Here is an 18,786-nt window from a genome sequence, read left to right as displayed (position 1 = left end):
GCACCCAGAGCTGAGCACCCAGAGCTGAGCACCCAGAGCTGAGCACCTTTCTCCTCCACCCTGCAGTCACAGACCCTACAAACACCAGCAGGCTTCCGAGACAACTATGAATGCACTCAGCAGAGCTGGTCCAGAATAACTTTCTGTGCAACTCAGCTGCAAAACAGACAATATTCCCTAATGGGAAACGCACACTAGAAACAACTTTCCAGAAATAACATAGCCAGCAAAGATGTATTAAGGAAAAATGAACTGTAAGCAATAACCAGCCAATGCTTGGCAATCTTCATCCCCGTTAAAACATTCATTTTCTCTCCGTGTTCCCCCCCCCCCCCTTAAATGCCCCAGTGACAAATAAATTATGAGCATTACAGCTAATTTATTACTCAGCACTGCTGAGAACAGAAAGGAAAAAAAAAAAATACAGTGATATTTTAAAGCACATTCTTATTCTAGGAAAATAAATACTTGAATAAAAAACAATAAATCAGTACGTTCAGTGGGGAAAAAAATGCTCTTGCAGCTAAGCCCCTGGGGTGAAGGACCCGAAACTAGAATTCCTTGCTGTGTCAGGGCTGAAGCCACTTGGACTCTGCTGCTCTCAACCAAGCAAAAGTTTGCTTGATACCTTCAGCAACAGAATACGGAATCACACTTAATCCCAGCTTCATCCCCCTCACCTGCAGAACACCCTCACCCAGGCCATCCAGCCTGCAGGCACTCAGGGACAAAGGCACTCCCTGGGTACCACTGCACAGCAGCATGCACAAGAGGGAGCCTTCCAGCACTGCAGTGCTGCTGTGATAAGCAAGCCTCAATGGCATCCTCCATGTGGACACTGCCATTGACCTCAAGGCCAGCTGGACAGGGTCACTACAGCACTTGGACCTCAGAGGAGAACAGTGCTGTATTTGCCACATTTAACGTGGGGAGGAGGGGCTGCACACCAAAATGACTTTAAAACCCCAGCTCCAAATAGCGCTCTTAACTCCATCTCACAGGACATTATTTGTGTCTGTTCCAGCATGAGTCCTTCGATGATTGATGTCTGTTTTTATCTTTCATCCTACTTCTTCCTCAATTTGGTATTTCAAAGTCTTCATTAACAATAGTAATAAAGACCCAAAAGAAGGAGCACGTCCCTTAATGGTCTGATTTTTGCACGGTCCTGTGCAGAGCCAGCAGTTGGGCTCAATGATACGTAGGGTCCCTTCCAACTCCAAATATTCCATGTTTCTATAGTATCACACACCACATCAGTACCCACAATCTCACCTGGACTTACACAGTACTGCTTTTACTGCAGATACATTGGGATGGCTTTTGCAAGCTGTAGCCGAGCGCTGCAGCACAGGCAAAGCTCTTGCCACAAAGTTAAGCACAGCTCCAAAGTTTCCATTCAGGAAAACAAGAAACAATTTGGCATTCATTCTCACGCAAACACCAATGCACCCTCCTGAGGAAAGACTAATTATTTTCCTTTCCATCTCCTGCTCAGGCCAGTCATCCCCTACCACTCGATATAACACGTGAATAGCTACATTCAGAGCTGCAGCAAACAGAGACATCTCAGTAGAGCTCTGTAAGAACAGCCATACCCAGAGCACACCAAGGGACTGCTTCCCAATGCACTTCCCATATGCACGCCCTCCATCTAAAGAAGCCTGTGACTTTGGCAGATGTTGGGTGCTCGCATCTAGGTCAGTTCAAACCAGAGTGATCTGAGGCTAAAGGACAGAGGGAGAGAAAATTAAATTGCTCTCCTGCTCCACAAACCGTGGCCGGCAAACCGAGAGCCCTTCACCTTCACCAGTGTGATTTCACCACTGGCCGGGGCAGAAGCCTTTGACAGGCAGGGTGACAAAACACCCCAACGACAAACCATCAAGAGCACAGGAAGCATCGGTACCAATTAAAATACTCCAAAATATAACACTTGCAGGAATTCAAGGAGTGGAGGGGGAGCTGCTGCCGAGGTATGCGAATCAGCATGATGAAAAGCCCCACGGCTGCACAGCCGGCACGCTGCTGCACTGCCTGAAAGGCACAGGGCTGTAGAATGCATGTTCCCATCTCTCTCTCTCCTCGTGCCATCTGCACCAGCTAACGCACAGTTCTTCCATCCGCAGACCTCAGCTCCCAGAGAGCAACCCAGGGGCTGGAAATCATCCAGGCTTTCAGAAGTTGCTGCTAAACCCTGAGTAACTTCTGCAGCAGGAATGCCCGCAGCCTACAAGCAGCGCTTTGCCCAGCACCGCTGCAGTTGCTGGGAAATGCAAGTTTCCAAAAGCAAGCAGGAGTAATGAAATAAAGCCAAGCAAATGCACACTCAAAACCTTACAGGAATATGGAAATAACAGGGTATATTCAACAACCCTAGAAATTAAGGCAGAAGCACAGGCGTGCATTTACATAAGCATGGTACGGCTCCAAGTCAGTTTGGAACGCGTGCATTTTGCAGGCAGCAAGAGCAATACATTCTGGAACGTGATCTTGATCAAATATTCCCTAAAACTTCACAGGAAGAACCTCAGAGACACCACACTAATTAAACATAGGCCACCACTATTGGCATCCTGCGGTATTTTCACTGCAGAGTTCTGTGGGAAAAAGAATTGGACTGTATAGATTTTTATCAGCATTTATTATTTATAAAGCCCTGTTGGCAAGCACGATGTTTTATGAACAAATAAAAGTGAACGATCTCTGCTTCAAAACCACATAATGAATGTATACTTTGCACATACACTCGAGCAGGCACCGCTAGTTCACTGTGCAGGGAAAACAAGGGGAAAAAAAAAAAAGTTTCTGTATCTCCAAAAAGATTAAGAAGTGACAGCACTCCTTTTTACATCTACCAGCACAAAAAGGCAAAGTCAAAACTGAGCTTTCCGACCACTCCTAACCAGCCAAGCCCATCTCATTTCCTTACCACGCAGAGGTGTTGCCCCCATGGTCTCCTCATGCAAAGCCAGGCAGATAGAAGTGAGGAAATCCACTTGTCGCCATACAAGGCAAAAAGAGAAAGGTTTCTCTTCCTGAGTTGAATAACCAGGGAACACAATAACCAGGGAAAGCTACTCATGGGGCCAAGCACAGTATGAACATGGAGCTCAGTCACCACTGACAAGCTAAAATTAGTAGCTTATCCAACTGCCCAGAACTACACACTGTGAATGCCTCCCCAGCGTCTCCCTATTTGTCTTTCTGGTTGCTCTCCCGTTGGTCTCACCTGTTAATTTGTCCCTCGGGGAGCAGCCACACCAAGTCCAGCAGTGAATTAATTTGCTCCTGAGCAACTTCACAGTGTTCAGCTGTGCTTGGTCCTGAGACAGCACCTGCGAGCAGCACCTGGCCTCACAGGTCTGCAGAAGTGATTAGGTCCCCCAAGCCTTCACTATGCATTGCTCCCATCCTGCTTCTGCTCCCCCACGACACCTGTAAGTGCAGCACTCACCCCAATTCACCCTCCAAAGATAATTCCACATTTGCATCTGTTCACTGTACTGAGAACTGCGTGGTATTTGCAATGACGGATGATGAATTATACAGGGAACTGAGGAACACTTGCACAGTGCAGCTGGGCCACTGCTTACGGACGCTAGTGACTGTTTGGAGCTCCTTTTTTATTTCTGCCACTGACCAGCTGCCTGGCTGGCATCAGGGCACAATGTCAGCTTGGTGAGGATGTACTTCACTGCCTGAGGACAGCAGCACCTGGGCAGTTAACCATCAGAGGAAGGAGCCGAGGCTCTGGCAGCATGTTTTCCAAAATGTTCCAACATGCAGCAAGTGCACAACTTCAGTGCAAAGCACAGCCTGAGAGACGGGAGAAACAGAACAAGAACTGCAGGGCTGCAAACAGAGTGCAATGCAAAGAAGTTTGGGGAAAACGCCACGTTCAAGACTGATCTGCTGTTCCTGCACAGCAGGTATTCACACACCAGCACAGCGTGTCCACACACACACATACATATTTCCAGCATCCTGGTGCCCGCTGGGTGACATCACCTCCACGGGTCACTCCTTGGCCATCAGTTGGACGAAGGATTATCCCTGGTTCATTCAGGTTGACAGCTCACTTGGCAATGAGCTCGGTGGTAACAACATACTGGCACACTAAGGTGCTGCTCACATGAGAGAGAATTACTGAATTTATCTTAACACAATTCCTTTGGAATTACAGGTACATCCCAAACTAAACTGATGTGCTTTGTAATATAGAGATGACTGCAAATTTCCATGCCATGTTTATGAATAGCGAATATTAACCACATTCATTTTAGCCACATACCTTGAAAAATTACAGATCACACTGAGTACAAATTTACATAATTAGATGAGCCTGAGAGAAGCAGCGCTAAGTACCAAATACAAGCACAGAATGCAGAGCTCTTACACTTTATAATATATTACGTGTACAGCCTCAAAAAGCCTTAAAGATTACAACTACATTTCTTTTCCATGGAAACTATAATTCTCAAATCCAGGACGCTATTTTGAGAAATTTGATTCAACTCTCCACTTGCATCTGCTGGAAGCACAGTCCTTTGCGTGCTCGGAGGTATGGGCTCAGCCTCACGGACACCTTCTCAACTCTTTCCTACGGTCCTGCTCTGACAGCAGACCGCAATAAGACTCAGCGCAAAGTCTTGCGTTTGCTTACCGAGCAGATGCGTGGGGCTGCTGCGCTTTAGCACCTGAAGAGGACGGGGGAAATTAGTAACGTAGGGATTAAAGGAAGAGGGGGAGGGAGGGGGAAAGCTGAATGTTGAATGTCTCCTCCTCGCAGGTTTTCTCGGCGTCCACCCAGCACAAGGAGCCGGGCCGCCGCACAGCGCATCCATCCCCGCGCCCCGACTGCGGGCGCCCGGAGGAGCCCGAGGTGCGGCCGCACACGCGAGAGGGGCGGCGGGCGGGGAACCCCTCACAGTGCTGAGTCATTTAAGCCGGGAAAAGCCGGGCTGGAGTCAGACGCACACACACACACATTCATAAACATACAAATAAGCAGTCGGGCTTCCCCACGGCTCTGGCCGGCGAGCTGCCCCGCGCTCACGGCAACTTCCCCCGGTGCGCGGCTCGGCGGGTAGCGGAGCACTCACCAGGTAGGCTCCCACGGTACCCTGGGCCAGCATCAGCGCGCATTCGGACACCAGGAAGAGCTGGATGCTGGAGAAGCAGGACACCTTCCTCCGCCGCCTCCGCTGCCTCGCCGCGCCGGCCCCCGGCAGCTCTCCGCCGCCCGACGAGCCCCGCTTCCCCGGCATCCTCCTCCGGGCACCGCCGCGGGATGGCGGCCCCGCGGCTGCTCCGCGCCTTCCTCCTCTTCCTCCTCTCTCCGGGTGCCGCTCACAGCAGCAGCCCGCGGCTGCTGCCTCTCCGCCCGCGGGCTGCTGCCATGGCCAGCTCGCCGCCGCCGCCTCCTCCTCCTTCTCCTCCTCCTCCTCCCGCCGTCTCTCCTCCCCTCGCCGTGCCGCGCTCCCTCGCTCCACCAGCCCCGCGCAGGCCGGATCCGCGAGCCCCGCCGCCGAGAGGGGCGGGGGAAAGCACGGGGCTGGCGGAGGCTCCGCAGGAGGCGGAGCGGCTCCGTCCCGGGATACGCGCGGTCCGTTCCTCTGCGGCCACAGCCTTCGCTCAGCCGCGGTCCCGCAGCCCCCCAGAGCCGCCCCCAGCCCCAGGGTTCTGCTTTACTCTCAGCTCCCTCCTGGCTGTGTCCGTTGAGAAGCTCCTGCACGCGGACTAAAGGGCAAAGGGAGGACCTATAAATACTGCACGTTCGAAATAAATAAATAAACGAACGGTAACAGAGTCACAGAACATCGCGAACTGGAAGGGATTCACAAGGATCATCGAGGCCAATTCTCGGCTCCACACAGCAACACCCAAAACCCACAGGCTCCATATGAGAGCAATGTCCATGCACTCTTTGAACTCCTGGAGTTTTGAGCCGTGCTCGCTGCTCTGGGCTGCCTGTTCCACTCCTGCACAACCTCTCCCTAATCCCCACCTGACCCTGCCCCGACAGCCCCATGCCTTTCCCTAGATGTGGCTGTCACCAGAGAGATCAGTGCTGCTGCTCTGCCCCTCTGTGAGGTGGCTGTATGAGGGGACCAAAGGACCTCGGCTGCTCCTCACACACCTCCCCCTGCAGATCCTTCACCATCTACATCCATTCTGTAGATTCTCCTTAATAACTTTTATGTCCTTTTTGTGGCGCACAGTGCTCAAGGTGAGGCCATATCAGCACAAAACAGGAGATGTCATCTTGAAGCACCATAAGCACACGAACAAGCTTTTGCCCTGAGGCCAGTGCTTCATGTCCCCAGCCATGTGCCTTTCTGATGATGGCCTTCATTGTCACCCTCACCTCGAGTTCTAATTTCAAGAAGATATCTTCTTTTAAAAACCGCTAATCATCACTTCTACTATTACAGATTGCATTCCTTCTTGGCCTACCTGCAAAACCTGATCTGCTTTGCTCTTCAGGTGCACTTTTCCAGTTCATTTCTGGGTGTAGACTGGGGGCTGCGGCCACACATTTTCGTGCTGTTTCACTCTCAGCTAAGCAGCATTGAACCATATAGTACTGGGATGTTAGTGATCTTTAGAACAGTTTTCTGTGGAAACAGAGGCTAACTTTTTCAAAACACGATTTGGATCCTAAATTTCCTTTTCAAAGATGTTCTAGACTTCTGAACTCCTAAATACTGAGGAAGATGCCTGTGCAAATAGAACTCAGGAGCATCCTAATTCCTCCCAGCAGAAGTTAATCATCACCTGTCACACTGGGAAATCAAAAGCACTGACATTATAACGGAATTTTTGAGTGCCTCCTTCCAAAATGTTATCACTGTCTAGAGATTTCCATTTTGCTCTTCCTTTATTGGGGCACTTACAATAACCATGATGGTGAAAATTAATGTTGAACCACCTCCACCTGAGCTGGTGAACCTTTACCCAAGCCCAGAACTGCAAACCAGTGCTTGATAGACACATGAGAGACCTGGCACAATCAGCTGCTGCCCTTTGCTCATCAGCTGCCAACATCTTCCTCCCATGCTGAACTTTGCCTTGCTGCAACTTCTCAGGCACACCTGAGTCACATCAAAGACTGGAAAGGTCCCTAGGTAGAGAGATTTGGATATTAATTCTATTAACATAGTTAGATTCTATGATTCTGTAAGATGTGCTTTGCTCCAAATGGCCTCTATAGTGTTATAAGCAGGATGGATAACCCAACAGACTTTTTAATAGGTGAAAATAGAACAGTGTCTTTTAAAACACTTGAGGATTTAGAATTACGTCAGTGGAATTTGTACAGTTCCCTGCAAAAACAAAGGTTTGGAGTTTGCTGGTCTTGCCATTTAGCTTTTGGAGACAGAGCCAGCCTATGCCAGGTTGAGTTCTAAAGGCAGCAAAGCTGTGGGAACACACACATAACCCACCAAGTGCGTACCTGGCAACCCAAGTGAGCTGCTGCACATGCTACTATGCTTACCATGATTCAAGCTGGATGGTTTAGCAAGTGCCATCACACATCACAGTCACGTCTTACACATCCTGTCGTAAGACTTTGCCCAGGAAGCAGATACAGATACATCTTGTCTGGCAGAAAGAAAACAGCTGCTATAAAAATCTAACTTTAATACTAATTATCTGAAACATCTGGTTGGTTAGTTTATCGCAGCAGAATACGATTATCACTTAAATCGCTGTCCAGAGGAGACAGAATGCTTGGATTCTTTTTTCTCTCTTCTTTATTTTGTACACTTGCACTAATTTTCTTCAGAAAATTTCCTCCTGTGTTGCTCTGCTGGAAGAAAGAATGAAGGTCTCATGTCTCCAGCCAGGTGAGCTCAGCAGACCTGAGCTTGTCTCCTGCAGGCTTACATTCCTGAGAGATTTCAGTAGAGCGCTTCAGGAATGGATGAGTGAACTATTTGGATTTAATAGTTAATTATTGTCATACCCAAACAGTTTTTCTGGCCTAAATTGACCCAGCTAATGTACGGAATGCTAATGTTCATGGATTATCATTAGCATAGAAAGGACTTTGTAACTAAAATAGTCCCTTTTTCTTGGGGCTTAATAGTTTTGCCAACACAATTCTCAGCTATTTCCACAACCATCTTTTCCCCCCATGATGAGCTGTATTACATTTCTTGCAGTTACCCTGTCAGATTTTTATAAACACTTGAACATTTGTAGCTGGGAGGCAGCGTGTTGTCAGAGATAAGGTTGGACACCACAATCTTAATCGTGTCGGCTCCCCTGAAACAGTATTATTACATCTTGTTTGCTGGATGTCTCTATGCTGAGTCCTTGTGGGCTTCTGTCAACTTTCACCTTTGGGTAACCTTAGCAGCTGGAGCTTTCTTGATCTGTCTAAAGCATTCTTTTGCTTTAGTTCACTGGGCCGATGATGAAACCATCAGCAGTGTTGGTATCAGGAGGAGGAACAGCACCTCAGTCCTGCTAATGAGGACCTCATCCAGCTCAGCCATCCTGGAGCAGAGATGGACACCCCTTGTGTCTGTCCTCACTGAGGATGCCACAGGGAAAAGGACAGGCAGGAGGAGAAGATGATGGTCTCATAGTAGATGTATCAGCTCTGTAGTCTGCATTAAAAAACTCCAACATGAAGCACTGCTGCAATCTTAAACAGGGTTTAAGGTTCGTGTACTACCAAAGTGGATTACACGTAGCATAAATCGTGTCTCCTCAGCATCAGATTGGCACTGCTGGTCAGTTCTACTTCATGCATTTGTCTGAAGGAAGTCTTGCATGCAGAAGAAGTGAGGAATAATGTCAGATACAGTTAAAGAGAATGGAAGAACACGTAAATAAACACAGAACACCAAGATGCCAGCCAAAATGTCTTGAAGTTCTGTTCTGTAATTTTCCAGTGTGAAATCTTGTGGGTCAGGTGGTGCAGGAGGGGGAGGGCAAGAAAGGATTTCAATGGTCTGTGGGGTTAGAATGGGGGTATGAATATGTGCATCAGCCAAGTGTGTATAGCAGGAGGGAGGGATGAGGTTGGTACAGCATCTCAATGGCTCAGCAGTCTTCATTTCCAAGATCCCGCGATGCCAGCAGTTTTAATGCAGTTTCTTTCTATAAACACTTCTGACTTTACTGCCTTGCTATTTTGAGTCCTGCTGGAGATTTGGATTCATTAAAGAGGCATTTCCTTCAGAGAAGCTGATTAGATAGCTGTTTCTTCTCCTAGATGCTGAAGAGCTGGAGAACACCTCAGTGAGGCAAAAAAAGGGCAGGAAATTAAGACACATTACTTTAACAAGAGGTGCTGGTTCACCCTCAAATCTCCCACTATTAAAACAGTTAACAGAGGAGATTTGTAAATGAGAACTGGATGGCTTGTTTGCAACCTACATTGCATAAACCTGGCTCCTAACCTCTAATTATGGTTTTCCTAAAGAAATGAGACTCAGCTCTGAAGGGAGCTGAGCAATCTCTTATGGCATTGACTCCATGAGACCCGAGGGCATGCGGCTCTTTTACAGGGAAGCTGAGCATCCTGAGATCGTGGTCTAAATGGGAATCAGAATGCCTTTTGGATTAAAGCAATGTGATTTAGCAAACACACTATAATTGTGAAGTACAAATATTGACATCAGCCTGATGCTGAAAGTTAATTTGCAGAATCAGGAACTGAAAAGCAAACTGGAGAATAGACTGCCACTTTGGTGACTGTTAATGAGCATCTCTCAAGGAAGTGATTGTCCAAACTAGGTGTCATTTAATTAAAAAAAAAACCTGTCCAATGTCTTTTTTGTAAGGGTGAGATTTTGGATCTCTAATTCTAGAAGATTTTTCTATTTAGTCAATTAACTATAATTTAAAAACAGAGGAGTTCACAGCTACCAATGATACATGGCACTTCTGCTCAGCTCTGAGCATTAGTCTTAGAGTGTCAGCCCAAGGTTCATCCCCAGCATTTCATTTTGGCTGCTTATTTTTCTTTCTGTGTGTGTTTGCTTTGTTAACAGGGCACAATGTGGTTCTTTCCCTGTGCTGGATGTTGTCAAACAACAACCACTTTCCACCTCGTAAGTGACTTCCTTTAATGGCAAAATGCAGCAGAGCTTTCTGTGCAAATAAAGTGCTTTGAACCATGCAGGCTGCAAGTATTTTAAAGCAACTGGAGTTCCAAGCAGACGCTAACCAGTTGTGCCTTTTACACTTTTTGCTAGATAATAATTTGAAGGATCCAATACTTGTAAATCACATTGGCTCTCTAATAAAGAAATTATTTATAGAGATACTCAATGCATCTTGAAATCTAGCCATGTGTGCACAGACTGGCTTCCTGTCGAGCCTCTTATTTACTGTCCTTGCTGATATCCTCTGTGGATCTTGCACTTTTGTGTGGATGCTTTCAATTTGCCATTCGTGCTTCCTTCACTCAACACAGTCATATTTTTTTTCTCCTGGACATTATGTGCAGCTGTGTCAAAATACCAGTCTCTGAGTTGTTGTTTTTTTTTTAAATTACAGCCAAACGTCCTTGCAGAATAGATTTTCTTAATATTTCTGACCTGCTAGCGCCCTGTCCCAGGGCTTTGCTGGATTAGCCTGAACATTGCCAGTGGAAGTGACATGCTCGTGTGATTTTTGCAGTGAGCTGGAGAACCAGAGTCTGTAACACACATTGCAGTGGCAGATGTCAGGCCTGCTGTACACCACTGTGCAGGACGTTCTGTAAGCTCAGGTAAGGATTTGCACGGGACAGTTTTAAGCTAGATAATGAACAGACGACAGGGTTTAATATATCCTCTTCTATCCGTGAGATAAAACAATTAACAAAGATAAAATAGGAACAGTACAGATAGAAAAAAGAGGTACTGCTTTGACAGTGCCTGTCATGACACTGCATGACAGCTTGTCTAAATGCTGGCAGCTCGCACAGACCAACCTTTGCATTGCGTCCTTTTTTGGCCAGAACTGAGTTCTCTCACCCCACCAGCTTCTCTGTGATGCCAGGTCAGTTCAACAGCAGCAGCTAGCAGTATTCTTGGGTGTTACATTATAAACGTACGTAATTTCAGTTGAGCTCCCTTGATGTAAAAGAACACCCTTTTGTCACCTTAGCTATGCCCATGCGTTCAGGTACCATAAGGTCAGTCACCATCTTTTTGACTGGAGCTGAATGGTCATTTTCCAGGTTCACATTAATAAGCAATTATGTGGCTTTGAAAACTGCCATCAACTCGAGAATATAATGAGTACTTTTGTCAAAATTACATATTTTTCTTCTATCTCACTTTCTACTGTAAGAGCTTGTAGTAATTGGCTTGCAGCATCCTTGACAACCTTTTGTCCTCAGAAGGTTCACACGCAACCTAAGGGAAGCAAGTGGAAACCCCAGGAAAGGAGTTGGGTAATTTTTGTAATTTTACTTATTTTATTGTGGAGAACAGTGATTAGCCCTCACTGTGCTTTATTGGCTCAGCTTCTCGAGACAGAAGAATCCCTTTATTTCCCTGGGTCTGTGCAACCACGTGAAACTGAAATGTCTGCAACACCCTGTTGTAATAAATAATGTCTGAGTGTACTAAGTGGCATTTAAGGCAGCGTCCATCTGATATAAACATGTAAGTGCAAGAAGACCTTTACTGAAGGCACGACAGACTGGCTGCAGACTTCTTGTAGAGCTGTAGGTATCCAAGAACCATCTTAATCTTGCTGCATCTCTTTTGTCTTTAGTGCCTGAGAGGAACTTCCTCTTCTGAAGGATCCTGACAGCATTTGCTATGGAGGAGTGTCATCACTCTGAAGCAATGATAAAAATGCAGGATAGAGGAATGTAGAGGAGACTGGGGTTGCTGACCTCACTGGAACTTGTATAAGTCAGTGGAATATAAAGAGATCTCACTTGCTCTTGCCATGACCTCCAGTATAAAACATTGCAACCAAGGAAAGGTCAAAGAATTAAAGCAAGCCAATTGGTAGTGCTTCAGTAAAGCAGCTAAAAGTTTCTCTACTTGACCTTGAAATAAGCAAAGCAGTCTGGGAAAAAATGTCTGATTCCTTTACTAACAGTAAAGTTAATGGAGCCCCTGTTTTGGTTGCTGTAACAGAACAGATGTTCCTTGAATCCCCCCACAGAAAGGCAGAATGTGGGCGAGAAGGGTATTGTTAAAGGAGATTTGTGAGCTTGTTAGATTGATGCTTCTCAAACACAGCCTCATCTGAATCTAGTTCTATACTCTAGAGCATTTAACGAGCATGGAGAAAATGGAGTAAAATGAAGAGTGGCAAAAGAGAGAGGAAAAGTCTGACAGGTTATTATCGGTTATATTCCTGCTCCACTTTTAATTGCTATTTTAAAAAGAAAATAATTGGGTTACAGAAAACAACCTAAATGCTGCAGTATGCGTGTATTTGTTGCATTGAGAGAGAGCCACAGTTCCCATCTCCAATATTTGCAGAGTGCAAAGAACGGCATTTTGGTAATGCTGAGGATGCAGCAGGGAAGTTTGGATGCTAACTGTAGTCTCATGACAGAGAATGGCATGGCTAGTTCAAATGAATTAACAGGTAATATTTAAAATATTATTTCAAATTTCCCATGTCCCATTGCCAGCTCTAACTCCCACATTGTCCTGCAACCTGAACTACTAATTTCTTCTGGTCTGCACAGAAGATTTGTGAATAATGGCATCCACTTGTAAATATCATCCACTATCAACCATCACAGCTCCATCTCAGCTTCCTTCCTGGCTTTCAAAGTCTGTTTTCTGAAAGCTGTCAGTTACTGAGGTTGTGTTTGATTATGGATGGAGGACAATTGTTCAGAAGGCAACTTATATATCCATGGTAATACAAAAATCTTATTGTAAATCAATCATAAATGTGTCTTCAGTGATTTATGGCCAATATGCAGAAACTGAGATGCAGATATGTAGAAATGAGAGATGGTTTTCATGTAGATTTTGTTACAAATTATTTCCTTCTATTTTTGTCTTAAATGCAATCATTTGCTGTTATTAACAGTCTGTGTGCATCACATTGAAGCAAAATGCAGTATAACATCTTTAGACAATAAAAAACATCATCAACCAGTATATTTATACAAAACTTTCTGGTGTAACTTCCTCCATATGGATGTATATCATCAATCTTCTGACAAGCAGAAGGTCTTGATTCTTTTCTCTCTTAGCACCAAAGGAAAATCACAGTTCTGAAACAGAGCAGTGAAGCTGTACTCGTGCTCCTTAAAAAAATACATCTTTAATAATATTCAACCTTATATAAATTGTGGCAGTGCTGGACCGACCTGTGGGAGATTGAAGTTCTAGAGGTATCACCCTCCCAAATACGAAGTCTGAGTCTCCACTCTCCTCTTTGTGGATATTCATTTACCACCTGGACAACATGATGTGATAACGATCATTGCAGAGTGTGATTTTCACTGCACTCCTGCAGTTACCTCAGCACGCTTTTTCTTGATCAAGCTGAATGGGCTGTCAATGAACTAATGCTGCACTTTGCCAGAATAGCTCATTACCAGATCTGATCAAAGTATTTATATCACATTTTCCTCACTGTCTGTTTTAGTGACAAATGCTTTCTTCACAGTAAATATGCATATTTCTGTGAAATTCAGCTTTGTATGCATTTATATTTTTTTTCACCAAAAGCAGTATATTTTGTTTACTTGATTTTATGTCAGAATTCTTTCAGTAAGGAAAAACCGTGATGATGGTTTTCATACCTTTTATCTATCTTTCCTTCTGTTTTTATCTGAGAAATTCAATGAATAATATAAAAATATGTCCATTTTAAGCTTCAAAATGAAAACTGAGACATCAACATTTGTGTCAAATTGCTTTCCCCATCTCGCCTAATTAGCCAGCTGTAAGGGCAGAAGGATCTTATAGCTCCTTGTGTATTATGAATTAGTCTAATACTGCTGACATCACCCAGGGAAACCATCATAGTTTTCACATCCTACCGAGCTTTTTGTGGTTCCGTTTTTCCTCATAGAAGCATTAGAGGAGCACATTTACATGCTTGCACTGATTTATGAGTACATTTTATTCGTGGGGAGATTAAATTCTGGTAGGTTGGATCTGTTTGGGTTTCCTCGATAGCCTCTGATTAGTTTTAGTAGAGGTAGTCCCCACAGTAAATCAGATGCCTGGGCTGATCTATCACAAAGTGAAGCTGTGACTCCTACCTATCCTTTCCTTGTATGATAACTCATTAAACTGAGGAGATTATTTACAATATTTGCAGCCATCCCAGCTGATGGTTGCATCGAGGGCACTCCATACAGAATGTGAAACATTTGGTAACCCATGGATGACTCATTAAGATCTAAACAACTTCAAAATGTGCTCTCCCGAAGACAGCTCATCTAGATGATGAATGTGACCATCGTGGAGATCCAGGAGTCATCTGGAAGCACAAAGAATATTCCCTGCCTTTGCCCAAGGTTAATATATGTAAGTTTTTCTTGGAAAATTTGTATCTCTGCAGTTCTTTAACCTGTACATCGAATGCTGCAAAGTGCAACAAAAAAAAAAAAGTGCATCCCTTTGATGGTCAATTATCTCTGTTATTAAGCATCTGCAATATATTTCATTAAATGTCTGTCTTCCAACTGTGTCTCTGTCTTTATGCTAGTAAAGTCTTGGTGCTCAGACACCCTCCCTGAACACACACACTGTCATGCCATTCTTAAAGACTCACAGCCACACCATTGCATCTCCATTTCAGCAGCCAAACCAAATCAAGAATCCCACTGTGCCCACCAGGGCACTGGCCTGTCTCTCTTGGGCAGCCATGCCAAGAGTTCTTCAGCCCTTCTCTTTGTGGTGTTTGTTTTATTGTCACTTGGGTGCCTGGTCTGTCACTGGGATGCCAAGCAATCTGAGACAGCGCCTGCACTCATGTTTTCCATTAAGTGATGAGCACACAGCAGAGGCAGAGAGGGGTATTAAATAATAATGACAATAATCATACATCTGATAGAGTTCAGTTCCGCTTTGGCACTAAATGGAAAGCTGAAAGCCTCCCTATGGATCTTTTCCATATAGAGCATCGGTGATTGTAACAGATGCATCAGTTTTAAATTAATACCTTGCATGACAAATAATACCAATACATGCGTTTAGGAAATCTGGGTCTAATCTGGCACATTTTGATTAGTTGCAACTGATGACATTGCCATGTCCATAATGTCATATGCCTATAAAATCTACAGATGTGAACCACTCTCCTAACTGGAGCAAAACACAGAGCTGTTGAAATGGCACATCCTTTACCTCCAAATTATGGGAGCCTTATGAAATAAAAACAGTGAATGACCTTCTTTTATGATTTCAGAAACACTTATGAACAGGAAAGGATTAGCAAAAAAAAAAACAAAGAGGAATGAGGAAACAACTGACGATGAAAAGCACAGATCCATTTAAATACAGATGAAATGATTTGGCAATGTATTGGAAAGGAATATTAAACAGATGCAAGCTATTAATTTTCACTGAGGGTCAGCCTGGGAGCCTGAGTAGCAGGTTAACCCTTCGCAGAAGGAAAGACCTCCCCATAAATCACAGTTTCTACTGAGCAGACAGGTGTTGCTATTTAGGGTCGTTGTGAGGAGCGGTACCCATCTGCTAACAGCATTGCACTGCTGCATGCCAAGCTCTGCTGGGGGCTGTTGATGCAGCTCGTGTGATATCTGGGAAATGTTTTGAACGGTTGGCAATGTTTGTAGAGAGGAGAGACAGTTTGGAAGATGGAAAGATGTCAAAAATTATCAGGAAAGACAGAAAATGGCAAAATCAGAATGAAGAAATATCGATCCTTTCACTTATTTCTTACAAGGCAGGGAGAGAAGGCTGTGTGGTGGGACCAGCAACCATGAAAAATGCAGTTTGTGCAACTAGTGCTCCTCGTGGGAGCAGAGATCTTCCAGCTCATAGGTCAGCATTGTGTGCTGGAAACCCCCTGCAAGCTGGGCTCTCCTGCTGGGTTTTAATGGCTCAATGCTGCTATTTGAGCATCTTCCATCTTGAGCTTAACAAACATGAAACCTGTGCAAGGCTTTGTGATGTCAGTGGCTCAACCCTAATTTGAGATGCTTTTTCTCTTCTGTAGGGAAAGGAGAATCTGGGAAAACCCTTAGTGTGAGGAATTTCATCCTTGATGCATCTATTCTGAGCACTCCACCTTAAGCAGAGCACTTACCACATCTCAGCTACATACTCAGCCAACTTTTTTGTCCTTGCCTTTAAAAAAAAAAATAAACCGTACAACAAATCACTGCATTTGTCCACAGGGGACAATAAATGCCACTCTGCTCATACCTCAGTTCTCCTTCAACTATTCCATTGCCTAGCGCTAAAAATAATGATGTGAATGCCTCTACATCAGTCTTTTCTATCATGATGAAGACTGTGCCAGTCATAAAGGTCACCATAAGACAGACTACAGACTGCGAGTCCCCACAAGGCAGTGTGACTAACACCTTAAACACTGCTGGAGTGCAGCCTGGGCAAGTGACTAGTCTAGTGTGAGAAACGAAAGCAATACTCACTCTGGTGAGAAACGTTAGAAATGAGCATCCACCATCAGCTGTGTTCAGATGGCTGAGAGTCTGGAGTGCTCCATTTTCATGTTCTGAAGTGAAAGTTGCCTTAAAGAATCCCCCCCCTTGAAGCTCAGCAGCAGTGGCAGCTCTGCACGCTGCTTCCTCCTGCAGACCTGGCCTTGAGTTTGTCAGCATGTTTCTGCCAGGAATCCTGCTCTGCCCAGCTGGACTGGGGAAGATTCAGTTTGCTTCTGCTTGGGAAAATTCCCCCAACAAAACCACTGTAGCAGGTTGAAGGGGGTTGTATTTCTATCCCCCAGAAGAGCAATATTCCACCTATTGCTGGATGCATTTTTAATGACTTGCATGCACATAGTGTGGAACAAAGGTCCTTATGCCCCCCACTCTTTCCTCAGCCTTTACCTCTCTCTGTTGTGTCTTATTCTCCAACACAAAAGGTTTAGAAGTGAAACAAATTCGGCATAAAACCTAACAGTAGATGCACTGAATAATGAGATCCCTTAAGTATATTTGCAATGCGTGCTCAGCACAAAGACGATCTATCAGTGGCGATTTCAATAACCTTTGCCACCATTACACCATGTTAAAGATTGTTGGGTCTGATTTAAACACAGATGTTTACAGATGACAGCTTGATCGTTGTCTCCATATCTCGTTTTCAGTTGTATCATTCCCTGTTTGGTCTTCAAGGAGTGCTCAGTTTTTCCCTTCTAGGTGTCATATTGGTTAGAGTTGCCCCAGTCAAGCAGGCAATAGGATTTCAGATTGATCTGATTATCTGTTTACAGCAGATTGATCCCAAGTTCAGAAGCATCACTGTTTAGAAAAGCATTGAAGTTTTAGCTGTGAATACTGAAGTGTGTTTTATGTACAACCTTCTGGTCTTGAAAACAAAGAGAAGTGCTGAAGCACTTAGCAAATATGCCTCTTGAATATGCATTTTCCAGGTCAGCCTTAAGGCAGGCTTTTCTTTGCAAAAGCAAATTCAATACTGAAGCTGAAAGTCCAGACACTTAAAACTGTAGAAAATAATGAGTAAGAAGAAATAAAATTATGTTTGGGTAACCTTACTACAGAAGAATCCTCTAATTGGTGCAGATATCAGTGCAAAGAGGAACACTCAGACAGAGCCTTGATTGCAATTCACATCGGGGCACCACTCATGAAAGGGCAATCACTTCTTTCATTAATTGCTTAAAAAATATGACCTAGAGAAAGCTGCTTACGAAAGAAATGTGGGATTCTTAATGATTCCTGTTGTAATCTGTGGCAATGTTTCCACTGACTCCAGTGGGAGAAAGTTGTGCCTTCTCTTTCAGCAGCAACAAACCAAGCCCCAGCTCAGATCAGCCCTTTCGCTTCACCTGGATTTGGGTCTTGGCTGCACTTGGCTGCTGCAGAGGTGAGCGTGGTAAGAAGTGCCAAAACCACAGCTCTGGTTACTGGCTGCTGAACTGAAAACACATTCCTTGCAACACCTCAAAACGTGCAAGAAAAAAAAAAGTAAGTCTGGATATGTTTCATCCCTCCAGGCAATTTTTCTTCCTAGGCTACAAGAATCTATCTTTTCAGCTGTTTAATAAAAATAAGTCACAGAGTGTAATTGTTAAAATGAGTGGTGGGAAATGCAACAGCCTGACAAGAAATTACATGTCTTATTTATCTCCACCTAAGTTGCTCCTCCAGGAGCATGCTGGTGGAATGCATTGCATTTGAACCTGCTTTTGCTGTGTTGGCCAGGAGTACTTCTCCATGGCTCTGCAGCAGCTTCCTCCCTTGCACAGGTCCTGAAGGGAAATGCCAACCATGGGCTGCCTATTGGTCTTCATACATTCTTGTTCCACCCATGCTTGCTATTCACGCTGAAGCAGGAATGAAGCAAGTGAGGCAGAGCTGGAGGTCTGTGGGTGGCCTCCTGACTGCAGGCGAAATTAAATCAAAGCTCAGGGAGCAGTTATCCCTGGGGAAGAGGGCTGGTGCTTACAAACATTCTCTGCAAATGCTTGAAAAACTACCCAAGCACGATGCATAGTACACAGTCCATGATCAACGAGCTCTGCCTGGCATATAGATCAGAATAGATATGACAAGGTGAAAATCATCTTTTGGGCACATTTGTTTTGTGGAAGGGGCAGTATAAAATCAGATCGTGATCAACCAGACTGGAATTCTTCTGTGCAACGACTTAACAGCATGCTTAT

General features: G+C 44.8%; 1 protein-coding gene across 1 annotated transcript in view; it reads right to left on the bottom strand.

The window, feature by feature from the left end:
• The window catches only part of SLCO3A1 (solute carrier organic anion transporter family member 3A1), a 112,300-nt gene extending 106,945 nt beyond the window's left edge, over positions 1-5,355 (bottom strand). Inside the window, exon 1 of the mRNA XM_042875639.1 lies at positions 5,106-5,355. Within this exon, the coding sequence (XP_042731573.1) occupies positions 5,106-5,270 (165 nt within the window). The 5' untranslated portion in view covers positions 5,271-5,355. The remainder of the gene's footprint in view (positions 1-5,105) is intronic.
• Positions 5,356-18,786: the final 13,431 nt, after the last annotated feature.

Source organism: Lagopus leucura, unplaced genomic scaffold, assembly GCF_019238085.1.
Source record: "Lagopus leucura isolate 7727_CA_CO unplaced genomic scaffold, USGS_WTPT01 Super-Scaffold_100015, whole genome shotgun sequence".
In the NCBI taxonomy this organism is placed as follows: Eukaryota; Metazoa; Chordata; class Aves; order Galliformes; family Phasianidae; genus Lagopus; species Lagopus leucura.
Note: the sequence above shows the minus strand (reverse complement) of the source record. Positions and strands in the feature narration are given on the sequence as shown.